This window comes from Ursus arctos, unplaced genomic scaffold (assembly GCF_023065955.2).
Source record: "Ursus arctos isolate Adak ecotype North America unplaced genomic scaffold, UrsArc2.0 scaffold_36, whole genome shotgun sequence".
NCBI classification, from domain to species: domain Eukaryota; kingdom Metazoa; phylum Chordata; class Mammalia; order Carnivora; family Ursidae; genus Ursus; species Ursus arctos.
In genome coordinates, this window is record NW_026623050.1 from 7,452,948 (window position 1) to 7,470,901 (window position 17,954).

A 17,954-nucleotide genomic window follows, 5' to 3' on the forward strand; every position below is an offset into this window, starting at 1 on the left:
CACTGCAGCGAGGAAGGTACAATGGTATAATCACTTGGGAAAACAGGTTGGTAGTATCTTAAATGTATGTCTGCCATATTACCCAGCAACGGCACGGAACACACTGAAGTTCAAGAAGCATATTACTGTCTACTCCTAGGTATGTACCCAAGACAAAGAGAAGCACACGTCCACACAAGAGCTTGTAGGCAGATATTTACAGGAGTATTATTCCTCGTAGCAAAAAGCAGAGAAACTAGAGCTGCCCAGATTAAAAATGATGACGCGCTAAAAAGGAAAAGGGTTCTAATAAAATGTGACAACATGGATGAATCTCACAGATCTTATGCTAAGTGACAAGCCGCCAGACGTAAAAGATCACATATTACAGGGTCTTTGTAGGCCGTACAGATAAGCTAAACCTATGGAGAAAGTAGATCAATAGATAACCTGGGGGGGCGCCTGGGTGGCTCAGTCGTTAAGCGTCTGCCTTCGGCTCAGGGCGTGATCCCGGCGTTATGGGATCGAGCCCCACATCAGGCTCCTCCGCTATGAGCCTGCTTCTTCCTCTCCCACTCCCCCTGCTTGTGTTCCCTCTCTCGCTGGCTGTCTCTCTCTCTGTCAAATAAATAAATAAAATCTTTAAAAAAAAAAAAAAAAAAAAAGATAACCTGGGGCTGGGAGGGAATTAAGAGTGCCTGCAAGACCGGGGATTTCAGAGGAGAGGGGGTAACAGCGTGGTGGGTATTGAGGAGGCCATGTGTTGTGATAAGCACTGGGTGTTTGTTATACGTAAATAATGAATCACTGAACACTACATCAAAAACTAATGATTATACAGTGGCTAACTGAACATGATTTAAAAAAAAAAAAAAGTGCCTGCAAAGGGGCATTAAGGTTACTTCTAAGGCAGAAAGAAATTTTCTAAAATTAGCTTGTGGTAAATATTGACAAGTCTGAATATACTAAAAATCCCCGAACTGTATAGCAATCTCCTTTCCTCAAATGATGGATTAGAAAACACGAGAAACCTACAAGGAACAGAGTAGGAGAACGACATCAACAGTCACCTTGAGGACTTCGTGCTTTGGCAACGCCTACGCGTGTAGGAATTGTTCCTAACAGCAATCATTTTAACCCAAAACAGTTAAGTTCTTTACATAATACCTCCGCATCAGGACTTGTATAAAGTTACAGCTTAGAACCTAGTTTCATGCTGTGTCTCCCTCTGAGTGGCCCCTCTTGGCAACAGCATTTAGGTTTGTCTCGGAATACGTACCAGCCGTCGGTTGGAAGCCATTAAAGAAATACTTTATTTCGTCTCTGTCATCATGGATACTACTACTCTTCGTTTGGTAGTACAAAATTACCATCTCTATTTAAAAAGTCTGGGGTTAAGCTCTGGAGAATTTTCATAGGCGAATTCTTCTGTGTGGGCTGGATCAGTAAACACTCCAATAAAATCTATTTCCAGGAAGAATGGACCATCTACTTTATCAGCCAGGGTGAATCCAATAGAAGAGATCTACATTTAAAACAGAGAAGCGGATCAAAATCCCATACACTGACTGTTCCCGGGGTTTTCAAGTTCCATGAGGCGACTGATATAACCGGGTCTTTACGCTATCAGCCCTCAGCAGCATACCCTCGTTCTCCGATGCTGTAGCAAATCGTAAGAGGAAGTACAGGCTGACCTGCTTTCTACTTTCTACTTCCTCTTCCCTCTCTTTAAAGTAGTGCCACTTAAGACTGGTGAGGACAGCGTGGGTGCCTAATGAGGTTCCTCGAAGCCCTCCTGAACTGGAATACCGTTCTCCTATCTTGGAGCTAAGATACAAAGTAGGCAGGCTGAAAAGATGACCACACTGAAAGCCCACCCAGGTGGGGGTCTGGCTCCCAGAACAGGTCTGAATCAACCTCTGGGTGGACTAACGGGTGGCCTTGATAAGAATTTTCATCTTTCATTTGCCGATCTTCAAAAATGGACTGAAGTCATCCTTCCAGGAGTTCTGTTTCACTAAAGGTAACAGTTCTGAGTGAAAGTACAGGAAAATGTTACCTTGTCGAGCAAAAGCGGGTACTGGGCATCCCGGATTCTTCCTTGATTAGAGAAGAAAAATTTGGAGAAAGGAATCTGAAAAGAGAAACCATTTACTTCAGAGCTAAAATATAAGCAAATGAGGCCTACGTATGGAATTGCAATGATAATAACAGTTTAATTCTAACATTAATTCTAACATTATAATTCTAATATATGCAGTTATGACAAGTGGCTAGTCATTTGGATCACAGAATTTTTTTAATGAATAAGTACTAGAATAAAACAAAAAAACCTTTCTAAGCAAGAAATGCCAAAGGAAAAATGATAGAGCACAATTTAACTTTCTGACAGCAAAGACAAAGGATAAATTAGGAAAAAAATATTTGTAACATTTATGGACAAAAACTAGTATCCACAAAGCTTTCAAAGGTAACTAAGATTTAACAACCAATGGAAACATGGGGAAGGGAAAGGGAGAAACGGGCACACTTGTATACTGCTGGTCGGTGTGCAGACCGGTACGACTCCGAGTGGCCCGCAACTGGGAGGCAAGAGTCTACGATGGCCTGAAGATTTCCACCTTCTGCGTCTACACACCTTCTTCCAGGTATTCACCCTACCCTCTGCTGCTGAGAAGGGACTGTGCACAAGGAAGGTCCCAAAGCACCTAACCTTAATATAGGGAAGATTATCCTCTGTAGGCCCCACTTCATCACTTGAGCCCACTGGAGGACTGGCAAAAGAAGTTAAGAACATTTCCTTGGCTCGGGGGAGGGGGGAGGGGGGAGGGAGGATTCTCCATTGCTGGCTCTGAAGACAGAAGAGAAATGGCAAGGATTGCAAGCAGCTTCTAGGAGCTGAGAGCGGCACTTAGCTGACAACCAGTACAGAAACCAGGATGTTAGTCCTACAATCATAGGAATTGAATCTGGCCAATAACTACAATGAACTTGAAAGGAGGTTCTTCCTCAGAGTCTCCAGAAAGGAATACAGCCAGGTGACACCCTGATTTCAGCCTTCTAAGGCTCTGTGCGCTGAACCCAGCTATACCGACCCCAACTCATGACCTACTGAACTGTGAGCTAATAAACACGGGCCGTTTGAAGCTGCTAAGTTTATGGTAATGTTTATGCAGAAAACTAATGGCAATATTTAGCAAATTTTGAAATGCCATAACTTTGACCTACCAATCTCACTTTCAGGAATATATGTTGTTTTTTTTTTAAGATTTTATTTATTTGACAGCAAGCACGCACAAGCAGGGGGAGCGGCAGGTAGAGGGAGAAGCAGGCGCCCCACAGAGCAGAGAGCCCGACATGGGGCTCAATCGCAGGACCCCAGGATCATGACCTGAGCCAAAGGCAGACGCCCAACCTACTGAGACACCCAGGTGCCCCATTTTTAGGAATCTATGTTATAAACTCTGATAAATACATGATGATGTAGCTTTTTCTAGCAACAAAAAAAAAAAAAAAAAAGGAAAAGGAACAATAGGGGAATGGTTAAATTATGGTGCATCCATGCACCTGATACTAGGCAGCTATTTTCTTAATGCAGATCTACACAGGATGCAATGGGAAGACCTCTACAATATGTTACTGATGAAGAGGACCTAGACAGAATCCACAGTATAAACACAAATTTTAAAAACACCTCAAAAAAAAAAAAAAAACCACCTAATAAACTTATAGCAATTGGGAACAACCCAGTAGCTATTAATAGAGAATCAACTATAGGATTTCCATATAACCGAAAATACCAAATAAAATAACAAAAAAATGGAGAATAACTCTATATAGTGATATGGAAGCTCTGTAGGATTTAAATTTTACTTTATTTTTTAGAGGGGTGGGAAGCAGAGGGACAGAAAGAATCCTATGCAAGCTCCGTGCCCAGCACAGAGCGTGATGCTGGACTCAATCTCACGATCCTGAGATCACCACCTGGGCTGAAATCAAGAGTCAGGTGCTTAACCAAGTGAGCCACCTAGGAGCCCCTAGGATTGAAATTTTAAAAATAAGCACAGAAGATGCCCAAAGTATGCTATTTTTGAGTTTAAAAAAAAAAAAAAAAAACCTGGAGAAAATAAGAGTATGTACCCACATTTGCTTGTATGTGTATGATGAAACTGCCACGCGACACAAGAAACTACTCAAAGTGGCCACCTATAGAGAGTGGGCAGAAAAAGGGTGGACAGGGACACGAGTGGGAGTGAGACTTCTCACTGTACATCATTTTAGATTTTGATTTTAGAACCAAGAAATAAAAATGTTTAAAAAAATGTGTTCAGATTACTTATCACCAAAAGCACTTGTTGACATAAAAACAAACTCAGTTCGGGGCGCCTGGGTGGCACAGCGGTTAAGCGTCTGCCTTCGGCTCAGGGCGTGATCCCAGCGTTCTGGGATCGAGCCCCACATCAGGCTCTTCTGCCATGAGCCTGCTTCTTCCTCTCCCACTCCCCCTGCTTGTGTTCCCTCTCTCGCTGGCTGTCTCTATCTCTGTCAAATAAATAAATAAATAAAATCTTTAAAAAAAAAAAAAAAAAACTCAGTTCAAAACTCGGATTCCAAGCCGCCACTACACAAGATCACACTGCTCACACAGCAGATTAACATGCAGTCCTATCCGGGGCGCCTGGGTGGCCCCGTCAGTTGAGCGCTGGACCCTCAGTTTCCGCCGAGGTCATGATCTCAGGGTGGTACGCCGCATGCAAGCCTGGGTCGGGCTCCCGGCTCAGCATGAGTCTGTTTGAGCTTCTCTCTCCCTCTACCCCTCCCGCTCATGCTCACTCGCTCTAAAATAAATCAATCTAAATAAATAAATCCTAAATCAATAATAAATACATACACATACATACAGTCACATCCTATTTCACCCGCTCCCTTCATTCCTGTCAAACAAACCTGGATGGGACATGACCCCCCATCAGTTCGCATTTTGCACCCTAGCTTGGCACTTCATCTACCTCAGTAGTCAAAACATTTTGGAAATGGAATCAAGGCTACCTGCTTGTCGTGTGTCATGTGTCACATACCACACCATCCCCTCAAACTAATCTCTTCTATCTTTTTGACACGTAATTCTCTAAGACCACTGTCTACACCAAGGGAACTGGTTGGTTTTTTTAACTGGATAAAAAAGCTACAAAGGAACATTAAATCTTGTATAAAAGAAAAAGGATGTACAGTTGCTCTTTCTCTACAAGTGACAGTAAACTATGTAATTTTCCCACCATTTTTCTGTTTTCTCTCTATAATCAGAGTAAATATTTGAGCATCTCACTTCTATTTACTACAGGAGAATTATTCATGAACAAGTGAACAGCAATTAGTAACATTTAATTAAAAACATCTTGGGCGCCTGGGTGGCTCAGTCAGTTAAGTGTCTGCCTTCAACTCAGGTCATGATCTCAGAGTCCTGGGATCGAGCCTGGCTTTGGGCTCCCTGCTTGGTCAGGAGTCTGCTTCTCCTTCTCCCTCTGCCCCTACCCCTGCTCATGCAGGTGCACTCTCTCTCAAATTAATAAATCTTAAAAAAAAATAAATACCTCTTGTGACCACACTTAATGGTGGTAAGCACTGAGTAATGTATATAAATGCTGAATCACTATGTTGTACACCTGACACTAATATAACATTGTACCTCAATAATACTTCAATTAAAGAAAAATCTCGGGACACCTGGGTGGCTCAGTTGGTTAAACGTCTGACTTAGGCTTGGGTCGTGATCCCAGAATCCTGGGATCAAGCCTTGCATCAGGCTCCCTGCTCAGTGGGGAGCCCCTCCTCCTCCTCCCTCTGCCATTCCTCCTCCCCCAACCTGTGCTCTCTGGCTCTATCTCTCTATCAAATAAATAAAATCTTAAAAAATCTCTTCCCCGGGGCGCCTGGGTGGCACAGCGTTTAAGCGTCTGCTTTCGGCTCAGGGCGTGATCCCAGCGTTATGGGATCGAGCCCCACATCAGGCTCCTCCGCTATGAGCCTGCTTCTTCCTCTCCCACTCCCCCTGCTTGTGTTCCCTCTCTCGCTGGCTGTCTCTGTCCTGTCAAATAAATAAATAAAATCTTTAAAAAAAAAAAATCTCTTCCCCAAAACTTTCCCTCAATAATTTAAAGAGAGCTGTTGCCAACCACTATTCTTTCCAGATAAAGATTAGGACTATATGTATTTTCAGCGAAGAAAGTAATTGTTAACAATTAAATGGTAATACTACAGAATAATTTGGCAATGTGCAAAGGCCTTAAAAATATATGTATCATTTATTCTAGAAATGTTATTTCTAAAAATATATCCTAGAAAATAAGGATATTTACTTTAGAGTTTGGTAAAACAGTGAAAAATTCCAAAAACAATCAAAATGTACAGTAACAGAGGATGAACTAGTAAATTCTGGTATACTTATATAGTATAATACACAGAATTAAAAATGATGTAAAAATATTTCAGTAGGAAGTTATACATAAAATTCACTGAACAACATATGCTATAAAACAGCACTAATACGATACCATTTTTGTTAATAAATTTTTTTAAAAAGTATAAGCAAAAATCTAACACATGAGAAGTGCTCTGCCTCTGGGTAGTGGTACTACATTTTTTTCCTTTTTGCTGTTTTCCAAATTTTCTATATGAAATCCTTGTTTTTAGAATGCAGTATATATATATATTATTTGTATACAAGTGTTACATATAATTTTTATGTATCTTTATTAGTGCACAAATATGTATCGACTGCCTATTATATGCTAGGCACTGTTCCAGGTGCAGGGAAGCAGCCATGAACAATACAGACGAGGTCCTTGCTCTCAGAATTTATGTTCCAGGGCAGCAGGGTAGAAAGTGACAATAAACAAAGACACAAGTGAATGAACAAAGTAATTTTACCTAGTCATTAGCTGTATGAAAAAATTAAACAGAGGGGCACCTCGGTGGCTCAGTCGATTAGGTGTCCGACTCTTGACTTCAGCCCCGGTCATGATCTCAGGGTGGTAGATCAAGACCTATGTCAGGCTCTACGCTCAGCAGGGAGTTGGCTAGAGAGATTCTCTCTCTCTCTCCCCCCTTCCCTCTGTCCCTTCCCACTCCTCTCTCAAATAAATAAAAATAAACACAAAAACAGGGTAGTGTTTACTCAAAGTGATTGGGTTAGAGGGTGCAACCCTACAGGGGTCAGGCGTCTGAGGTGAATTCTGAGCTGGGAGGTAGACGACAGGAAAGAGGAAGCAGGTGAAGACATGGGGAAGGAGCACACCAGCAAATACAACACAAAGAACAAAGGCTCTGAGATGGAGGTGAGCTTGTTGGGTCTGACACACAGAAAAGGGGCCAGAATGGAGGAGGGAGGGAGCTGAGAGACTGAGGATAAAGTCAGGGGCTGGATACTGTAGGCCCAGTAGGCCATGTTAAGGAGTATGGGCTTTATTCTAATTGTAAGGGGAAGCCACTGGAGGGTTTTAAGCATGTGAGTGACGTAATCTGCACTACGCTTAGGTCATTCTGGCTGCTGTGTGGAGAGTGGATTTTAGGGGCAAGAGAACAAAGGAAATCAATAAAGAAGCTGCTGTAGTAATCCAAAGGCCTGGACTGGAGTGACTGTGGGAGAGATGGCCAGAAATGGTCAGACTCTGGGTGTATTTTAGAAGTATAGGTGACAGCATTTGCTAACAGGATGTATGTGGAATGAGGGAGAAAGGAATCCAGAATGACCCTTAGGTTTAAGTATAAGCAAAATGGGGACTTTCTTTTGAGTTTATGGATTAAAAACCTTTCAGTAGACAGAAGAAAAGAGTGGGCAGTTGAAATTCATTCCCTGAATTTCTACTTATTTTTCTCCAGGTTAACACTTTTTAACTTCTCAAAGCTTCTTCTCATGAAGTATTATATTACCACGAAATAAATAAAAATTTCATGATCATGAAATATGAAGTACTTATTGCGCTTAAGGGAGCCTTTCTACTAAGCTAGGAGTACTAGCTTAGTACAGTTGCCTGGAAGAGGGGATATGGCAGAAACTTAAACGTCTACTTGGGCCCAGAGCAGAGAGGTACCCATGACTTAGCATGGACCTGGCCACATCTTTATCAAAAATATTTACTGGCTAGGAAACGAACATTTATATTAATGAAAGAAAAAAATCAATTCTATCAATCTCACTCATAGGTCATCTTCCTTCTTTCCCTTTCCACACCTTCCAAGAGGGATTAATAAGGAAAACAAGCGAACCAAACATACTACAGTGTAACCATGATCTCGAGACTTCATTTTCATACACAATAAAGACTTGTGCTGTTACCTTGACCTCCTGCCAGTAGGGCCCCCCACGGGTGAACATGAAGTAACTGTACATCTGATTCTTCCTCTGGATTAAATCTGTGTCCCCTCGGATATTCACCATCCAAGGCCGACCGTCACCACGCACACGGAGATACAGAGTGTTGAACTGGGACCAGTCGTAACTCCTCTTTCTCTCAAAAGGGCCCTACGGTACAGAAAGGAAAATTAATTTCATCTCATTTTCCACTATTAGCAAAATGTTAGTCATCTTCTGCAGCATCTAAAGGGTCCACGAGGCACTTTCCTGCCTCTTTTGGCTTTCTACCACCGTAAGGAAGCGGATAAATCTGATGATTCTTATTTTAGTGCAAAATACTGACACGGTTTTATATTTTTAAGGTAATGTTCAAGACATGATTGGCCCAGGACAGTGATGACGTGTAGTAGGCACTCACTTGTATCAATGAATGGAAATGAATTACTCTATGTACCTTTTTTCCCGGGTCCTATGGAGCAATGGATTCTGAGTGGGCGTGACAGCTGACTTCCTATAAATCAGAAAACTATGAACGAGCTCAAGTTTAAAAACTGCTGTTTTATCACAATAGCTTCCATCCACTGAAAGCTTACCCTTAGCACTGCGCAGGCGTAATTTCATCCTCCCAACCCTGTGAGCTAGGTACTATCGCTGGCGCCCCATCTTACAGATGAAGAAACTGAGCACTCAGCTAGGAAGTGGTAGATCCAGTGCCATTTAACTCCAAACTCTGTATTCTTAACCATCTATACGGTCTCTCTCAGGGAAAGTGGAATTTAGTGTTAATGAACAAAGGAGTTTATTTATACCAATCTCAAAGGTAACCTGATTTTAAGAACAGCAGTGCTCACATATGAACTATTATTTACTAACTATATAACTCTTAAAAAAAGATTTTATTTTTCTATTTTAAAGAGAGAGAGTGGGACACCTGGGTGGCTCAGTCGGTTAAGCAGGTCATGATCCCAGGCTCCTGGGATCGAGTCCCAAGTTGGGGTCCTTGCTCATCGGGGATCCCGCTTCTCCCTCTCCCTCTGCCTGCCACTCCCCCTGCTTGTGCGCACGCTCTGACAAATAAATAAAATCTTGAAAAAAAAAAATAGTGTGCGCACACCAAGCAGGAGAGTGGGGGGCTGTGGAAGGGGAGCAGTGGGGGAGGGAGAAGGACAAGCAGAGCCCCACACGGGACTCAATCTCAGATCATGATCTGAGCTGAAACCAAGAGTCCATCACTCTACCAAATGAGCCACCCAGGTGCTCCAACTACCTGTATAACCTTCAACAAGTCACTAAATCTCCCAAAGCCTCAGTTTCCTCATCTGTAAAATGAGGATGACTACACCTTAGAGGAGAGTTGTGAGGAATTAAAGGGGTGTGTGTGTGTGTGTGTGTGTGTGTGTGTATAAATGTATATAAAGTAGCACAAGGACCGGCAGGGCACTTAATAAATTTTATCACCTATTTTTAATACCCCACAATGTGCATCTAGCTGTAGAATTATTTTCTACTGTGGAATGGCCAAATCCATTCTGTGGGTTTCAGGCACTGAAAAAAAAAAAATAATAATCTTTGTAAGCATATGTCTTTCAAAGAACACATACCTTTCTTTATAATCATTAACTGGAGAGAGGGAGCCTAAGATTATTCCTAACATTTGCCTTTCTCCTTAGAGTACAATATTCAAGCAAATATCCAGGGGCTGCGGCCAAGGCCAGGCATGGGAGCCTGTCCAGGAAGCCCGGGAACAACACCTGGTCAGCAAATTTGCAAAAAGCCACAGGTTGATGGTGAGACAAAGGAGTCAACCTAAGTAACTGTGGAAAACAGTGCTCTGATTGGAAACTGTAAGGCTGAAGACGAAAGAAACTATATGTCAATACTGTATTCTGGTTGGTAAGGGCGTTTCTCACAGGGTTAAGATTTAGAAGTTCTGAAACTGCTTTGTATGTATGCTGGGGTTGAATTAGTAGCTAAATTGACGGTGATAGGAGACAGATTTCTCAATATTATAGAGGGAAATTACAGATAAGCAAGAGGGAGAAGCCCAGAATGAACTACATGGTACTGGATTAGAGTCAGAGCATAGTATGAACTCATGTTTAGTTTACTACAGATATAGAAATAATTACAGACGTGCTTCCTCAGGGTTGGTACACATCCCTGTATTTCCTGCTGTGTCCACTGAGAGGTCTTGGAAGTAATGTCAACCCAGTAGCAACAAGCATACCCAGGACCCAGATCTCCTAAAAAAGGAAACAGGGCTCCTTTGAGAAATGGCTAATTCCAGGGTTGGGACAGAGAAAATATAGGATGTGCTTAGAGTATCCTGTACTGCAAGAAACTGCTAAAAAACAAAAAAATGGAGGCATGTCAAAGGGACAAAACTCAACTTGAAAGAGCTGCCAATGGCCAAAGTTAGAACAATTTGAGCAACAAATAACAGTACTAGATTATAACCGGAAGTGTGAGTCCATACAAAATGACTGCCTGACTAAATAAATAAATGTGGGAGAACAAATCTTCCTCTCTGAAGAATTCCAAATAATTTATGTAAATACCATCCCTTTCAGGAGAAACCACCTAATCCCATGCCCTACCCCATGCCTTGAATGTAGGATGTACTTATTGACTTTCTTCCAAAGAACAGAGTATGGGAAGAAGAAGAAAAAAAGTAACTTAACAATGGAGTACCCTGGCAAACACCATCTTGGCCAGGTGATCACGGTGAACACATCAGTGTTGAGTCACGTTGCTAGCATGTGCCCTTGATATGAGTGATGAGAAGGGTATTTCAACTCTGTGGTATTCTTCCTAAAAATCCAGAAACCCAGTCTTACCAGGAGAAAAAAAAAAAAAAAAAATCAGAAAATCCCAAATTGAGGGTCATTCCACAAAATACTTGACCGGGATTTCTCAAATCCTCATGAAAAATAAGGAAAGACTAGAAAACTACCACAGACCAGAGGAGACTAAGGAGCCTAAGGAGATATGACAACTGGATGTAATGTGGTGTCCCAGATGGGATCTTGGAACAAAAAAAGGACAAGTGGAAAAACGTGAAATCCAAATAGTGTCTGGAATTAGTTAATAGTAATGTACCAACGCTGGTTTCTTAGTTGTAATCAACGTACTACAGCAATGTAAGATGGCAACAGTTGAAGAAGATAGGTGAGGGGCATATGGAACTTTCTGTACTACACTTGATCTTAGCCAAAAGGCCAAGAAGGGAATGGAACTTTCTGCACTACCTGTACAATTCTTCTGTAAAACTAAAACTATTCTAAAATAAAAAGTTAAAAAAAAAAAAAAGCCACAGGCTGACCCTACGTCTACTCTAAGGAACCCCTGGCCATCACAGGGTCTGTGGTCTATTAGAGAAGATGCAATCTCCCCAAACCAGCATTCAAATGTCTGACTTCTCAGGGCTCCTCAAACATAAGAATGGCTCCACCCTGGCCCAAAGTGATGCCCAGAAACAAGTACCCCCTCCTCAGGAACCACCTCCCCCTTATGCTTCTGCTTTATACCTGTGCCCAGGAGTTACTTAACCCCATATACAGATGACCTGCCAGGTGTGTTCATTTATAGAAACAAAAGCCATATGCTACAGTTCATGCTAAAATGAAATTCACCCAAGTTCAGTAGAAAACGGAGGCTCTGGGGCTTCACTTACCCTTGGAATCCGGGATATCATTGCACAGTACCCACTGCGGCCACTTTCCCCATCCTTAGGCGCCTCAGAACTCAGAGTTCCATACAGCAGTGCACTCTGATTATTCTTACCCATTTTCAGGAACACTTCACTTCTGCCTCCAATAATCTTATCAGAAGTCACTACCCACTTATCCAAATCTTCTTTTCCACGGAACTGCCAGACAACCTTGGCTTGTTCCAACAAGACCTCATGCAGAGGGCGGCCTTCAGGGCCTATCCAATGATTCACAATATCATCCTTCAAACGCCTAAAATGGTCCATTATTTCATCTTTAATTGCTTTATCAAAACTAACTTCAGGCTTCTCCTCAGGAGAGGTTATATCCAAAACAACTTCTTTCTGGTGATGTCCTTGCAAATCCCCTTCAGAATTCCTCTGACAGGAGGTTTTGCCAGGAGCAGCCTCGGGTTTCTGAAGACTACTAGAACAATAATATGCAAAGCGAGTACCCAAAAATGGACATGAGGCACTTGGCTTGGGGTAATGTCTGAAAATGTAAGCGCCATTCAGAAATCTGTGAACCCAAGCCATGGTAAGATAAAGTCCAAATGTAAATTTCTCCCTGGTCTATGAGGGAAAGAAGCTTCAGCAAATAGCCCAATTCCACCTAGAACAGAAAAGACATTGAACAGTTACCAGGGTAGCAATGAATGCATCACAATTTCAAATGCAACACAAATCATGTATTTTGATTTGAACTTATTTTCTAATCCTGTAAACATTTACCCAGGGCCTTACTATGGGAAGAATATTGTTTGCACTGTATGTAAAGCATCCCACTGCCTTGTGAAAAAATGCCAAAAGGTAAAGAAACATAGGCCCCCTTCATGCAGTTAATTACTGATCCCAAAATAATTCAATTACACGCTTCAAAACGTTGTGTCAATCTTTTTTTTTTTTTTGGTCAGAGCAAGCACACAAACAGGGGGAGCGGCAGGCAGAGGGAGAAGCAGGCTCCCCACTGAGCAAGAAGCCCTATGTGGGACTCGATCCCAGGACCATGGGATCATGACCTGAGCCAAAGGCAGACGTTTAACCAACTGAGCCACCCAGGTATCCCAGGTCGTGTCAATCTTAAAGCAAATTTTTATGCTAGATTTTTAAAGAAATCATTGATTCCTAAAATAGAATATCCAACTAATTCACTCTGGACCTAGGCTAACTGACAACATTTTAGCACTTCATCTACAAAAAGAGGGACTACAGTGTGCACTGTATGTGGAGTAAGAAACATGCCCACTTATTAGGTTGTAAGTATTGTGAATATTGGCAATTTAGGACTGCTAAACCTAATCAACTTCTTTATCCTCAGGTAAAGCTGTTGATCTTTTGAAGTCTCCACTTCCTCAGGGGTAAGGCTGTGTTAACATGTCCTCTACCTACCCTAAGGGATTCTTCTGAAGATCAGATGGAATAATGGGTATGAGTGTTCTCTGATTCAGCAAGTCTGATAAAATCCCCAAGATTCTTCATGTCTAACAAGCTCCTAGTCTACGGTCCACACTTTGAGTAGCAAGGCTTGAGCTATCAGTCACTATTTGACTTCCTCAAATCTAGAACCTAAACAATAACACTAATACCATCACATTTAAATGCCATTCTTAATAGTCTCAAACCACCTGACATATATTATCTCACTGAATGCACTGACACTAGGAAACAGACACCAACAGGTGAAGTGATCTGCCTAAGCTCACAACGCTAGTCAGTATGGACGCTCGAACCAGAACCCTAGGCTTAAGTCCCTCTATTACATGCTACTGCCTCTGCATGTAAAACGTCGGCAACAGGGGCTCCTGCGTGGCTCAGTCGGCTAAGCGTCTGCCTGCAGCTCAGGTCATGATCTCAGGGTTCCTGCTCAGCGGGGAGCCTGCTTCTGCTTCTCCCTCTCCCTCTCCCCCTGCCCCCCACCCGTGTGTGTGCACACAAACACGCGCATGCGAGCTAATAAAAATAAAATCTAATAAAATCTTTAAAAACAACAACAAAACATCAGCAATATAAGTTCCATAACTCTGGTAAAATAACAACTTTGGCTAAATAGTCGTCTCTCCTACTTACTCCAGCTACCCCGAAAAGGAATAAAATGAGCAATGTCAAGTTCTCTTTCTTTCTGCTGTCTTGGTCCAAAGACCAGGAGAGAGGAAAAACAAAAATTCATCTCCCCAACCTCACCTCAGTCACATCCCCACTCTCTACTCCAATAACCACAAACACTTGCAGTCCAACAATTGCCAATCAGGAGTCCCTCTCTGGGCTGATTCAGGCCTTGGCAGTGCTGCTCCCAGGCCAGGAGTGCCCTCCGTGGATTCTGCCTAGCTAACTTAACCTTTGGAACTCATTAGATATCCTTTACCTTCTGTATTTCTAACAAGCTCCCAGGTGATGCCCTTGTCGTTGGCCCACTGGACACTCTTCTAAGCAGCAAAGTCCTAACTCACCTCCCTGACTCTGACCTTTCCCAAACCATCCTTTCTTGCCAACAAAAGGGATCTAAATATGACTGCACTCCCCTTACAATAAATCAGCAATCCCCACCCCCAGAAATTCAAACTCCTAAAACAGTACACAAGGCCCAACTCCCTGACCTAACTTCTACTCACATCCGTGGCCAATAACCTCATCTCTATTAAGACCAACTGTAGGGGCACATGGGTGGCTCAGTCAGTTAAGCAGCTGCCTTTGGTTCAGGTCATGATCCCGGGGTCCTGGGGTCCTGGGATCCAGCCCTGCATAGGGTTCCATGCTCAGTGGGGAGTCTGCTTCTCCCTCCGCCCTCTGCTTCTACCGCAAATAAATAAAATCTTAAAAAAAAAAAAAAAATAGAAAGGAACCAGGAAAATTAAAAACAGTTGATCTGAGGTCCTGGAATCATAGGTAATATTTCAATTTCCCTCGCCGATTGTGCTTAAATAATTTTACCTCTACATATGAAGGAACTGGGGAAACAAATGATAATCCCATAATATGGAATTTGTACAATCGAAAATGATTCTCATGAACCCCACCCATAGGCTACACTACTAAGTGGCAAATGAGGAATCAAAACTGCATATATACTAATATAACAAACATAAAAGTGTACCAACAAAAAAAGATTTGAAGGAGGAAAAAAAGGCTTAAAGTCGTGTGCAGAATGATGGAATTATGAATAATATTCACATTTTCCAAGCACTCAGTAGGGCAGTTACTTCTCTAATATAACTTTAATTATAAATTTTTGTTTCGTATTTTTGCCAATAAAGTAAAACCCATCCACTGGATGACCCCGGGCTGAAGTTGGTCAATTTTGACCGCAGCGTGACCCACGGAGCTAAGAGAGAGCAGTCTTCGTCAAGACTATATATCCAGGACTGACCACGCGCCCGAAACCGTTTCAAGTGTAGTCCATCGACTCCTCACAACAAGCCTGAGAGGTACTGTTATTATTCCGATTACAGAGACGAGGAAAAGAAGGTTCCAAGAATAAACTACTGGAGGTCACACAGCTGCTAAGAAAGAAAACGAAACTCTAGAGCCCCAGTGTTTAACTGCCGATCTGATTCGAGGGAGCGCTCCAGACCATGTCGCAGCGAGGGGGCCCCCTCAACCCTCACCTGCTTGGGCTGCGTCGCCCCCACTGCCCGCCGGCGCCCGCGGGCCTCTCCGCCGGCGCCCGAGAGTGGCTTCCACTCGGGTCCCCGCTTTTCCTGACCGGGTACTCCGCTTTCCTCGTGTGGGTCCATCCGCTTTTCCGGTCCGGCGCCCAACCAGGCCTTAGGGCACTAGAGTTCCGGCCGAGGTACAGGCGGGAGAAGAATAATAAGGCTCCCGGAGTCCCGCGAATTGAGGCTTTTGGTCGACACCTAGCCTCCCAGAGGGCTCGGCTTCCACCCCTCCTGATCGTTTCTGCGCTGAGAAAGTCGGGAAGAATTTAGAGATTTTTCTCCTTCCCTTTCTGCAACCCTCCTTCAGGCTGCAAACTCCACCTCGCATCTTTCAAATAGGACCCAAATATTGCGAACGTCCTTTCGCCCCCGGGCGCCAGGGTCCCCCGATGCCGCCACTCCCCGCAACCACCAAAGAGCTGTCCATGGCCTCAGAGGACCCGATCCCCTGGAATCGTCCCCGCGGAATCTTAGGAGACCCACCAAGCCCCTGGACCGCAAACTGTCCTTCCGGGCCTCCCCTAGAGCCCCCCAGACGGGCCGCCCACCCCGCAGCACTTCTATTGTATCTTGGGCACACCTCAGCTTGAGCACTTTCAACATTGTATCTCAAGTATTCTTTCACTTCTCGCTTCCTCTGCCGCACTGTGAGCTTCTTGAGTCCAGAACTGTGTTGTTGCTCCTGTCCCCAGCAATTAGCATTGTACTAGCAGGAATTAAGCTGTCAGCAAGTATCTGAATGAATTTGTAACCCCTGGGAGTTAACTCCGTTCTTCTCCAAGGTTAAGACCTCGCCAAACACAATTGGCTTTTCCAAGTTTCCTCCACGACCTCTTCTCGAAATTCTGCTTTTGACTTTTCTAGACTCTACACTTGCCTAGTTCTCTTACCTTCTGGAACCTTCCTCCAGCTGCCTCCTCCACTGACTCTCTTCCTACAACCTTAAATGCGGGTTGTCTCCACAGCCCAGACTGTGCCTTCCTCTTTACTAGTTTTGGATATGAGTTATGTACAATTTGATCTCCGGTAAGTCCCAGCATACATCTCCAACCTCTTGACAGCCGTTCCAGCTGAGGGATACAGCATGGGCATCTCAAATTCAGTGTCTGAATCTAAATGTATCATATTTATCCTTACTCCTCTTATGTTCCCTGTTTCGGGAAATGCCCACATCCTTCTACGCTGGAAATCCTTGCCTTAAAACCTCTTCTAAAACCTCTTCTCACCGACCCTAAATCCTACAGAGTTCTCTTTGCTGTCTTTGAGCTTTCACTCCTTCCCTCCAAGCCCAGATACGCCCCATAGCTATTGCCCTTATACAAACTGACATTCAATCTACTGATTACCCTACACTGAACACAAGAGTTTGTATTTTTTCCACTTTAAAATGTGGCACCCAGAGCTGAACTCCAAATTCCTTTGGCCTCCTGACGTTCCACTGCATAAATTCTAAGCCCTCCATAATCTCCTGCTGCATCTATGCTACTCATACTTATCCTCAATTTCTCATCCCAGCCGGTATCTGCCTAAACCACACTCATTCCTCCTCATAATCAGTTAACATTGTGTCTGCTCAGCATTTCTCCCTCTTCTGCTCCCAAACGGTTGGTCTCAAGGGTTTATGACCCCCACCTCCTCCTACTTTAGTTGATTGGCCCCGTGGTCAGGTGGATCGGGTTATTCCCAGGTTTTTCTGAAATAAAATTGGAAAATAGTCCTTTTAACCCCGATGGCTCCTGTGGAGCTCGTGAGCTGACTGGTAACACCGTGAAGAAAAATGGTTTGCAGCAAGAGAAAATAACATCAAGGTACAGAGAGAAACAGTAATGGGAAGATAAAAGAAGACCCATTCAGCATTTATATTGCCAGTTCCAGTCCTCCTCAGGCCCGGCTGCATCAGTTACCTTCCCACGGCTTGGCCATTTCGTCTTCCCCTGATTTCTAAGCACCAATAAATTCTTTTTACCTAAATTAATCTGGGTTGGGTTTCTTTTTTTTTTTTTAAGATTTTATTTATTTATTTATTTGACAGAGAGAGAGAGACAGCCAGCAAGAGAGGGAACACAAGCAGGGGGAGTGGGAGAGGAAGAAGCAGGCTCATAGCGGAAGAGCCTGATGTGGGGCTCGATCCCGTAATGCCGGGATCACGCCCCGAGCCGAAGGCAGACGCTTAACCGCTATGCCACCCAGGCACCCCTGGGTTGGGTTTCTACCACTTGCAATCAATAGGTCTTAATTGATACATTGACTCCACCTATTC

General features: G+C 43.4%; 1 protein-coding gene across 1 annotated transcript; it reads right to left on the reverse strand.

The window, feature by feature from the left end:
- Positions 1–1,268: 1,268 nt before the first annotated feature.
- Positions 1,269–15,749, reverse strand: NDUFAF1 (NADH:ubiquinone oxidoreductase complex assembly factor 1). Its single transcript, XM_026479977.4, has 5 exons — positions 15,644–15,749; positions 12,006–12,654; positions 8,315–8,500; positions 2,039–2,113; positions 1,269–1,504 (listed from the first exon to the last, which is right to left on the reverse strand). Exons 2-5 carry the CDS (start codon positions 12,576–12,578, stop codon positions 1,355–1,357), a joined length of 984 nt encoding a protein of 327 aa, XP_026335762.1. The 5' UTR covers positions 12,579–12,654; positions 15,644–15,749; the 3' UTR covers positions 1,269–1,354.
- Between the last annotated feature and the right edge of the window lie 2,205 nt (positions 15,750–17,954).

Bases quoted from the DNA above. Each gene is read 5' to 3' on its own strand.
- NDUFAF1 (XM_026479977.4), bottom strand. From the start codon at position 12,578: ATGGCTTGGGTTCACAGATTTCTGAATGGCGCTTACATTTTCAGACAT. The intron at 2,114-8,314 runs GTAACAGCACAA...TTCTCTTTTCAG, and splicing joins CCTACTGGCAGGAGGTCAAG to ATTCCTTTCTCCAAATTTTT. The intron at 1,505-2,038 runs GTAACATTTTCC...TTTTAAATGTAG, and splicing joins ACCCGCTTTTGCTCGACAAG to ATCTCTTCTATTGGATTCAC.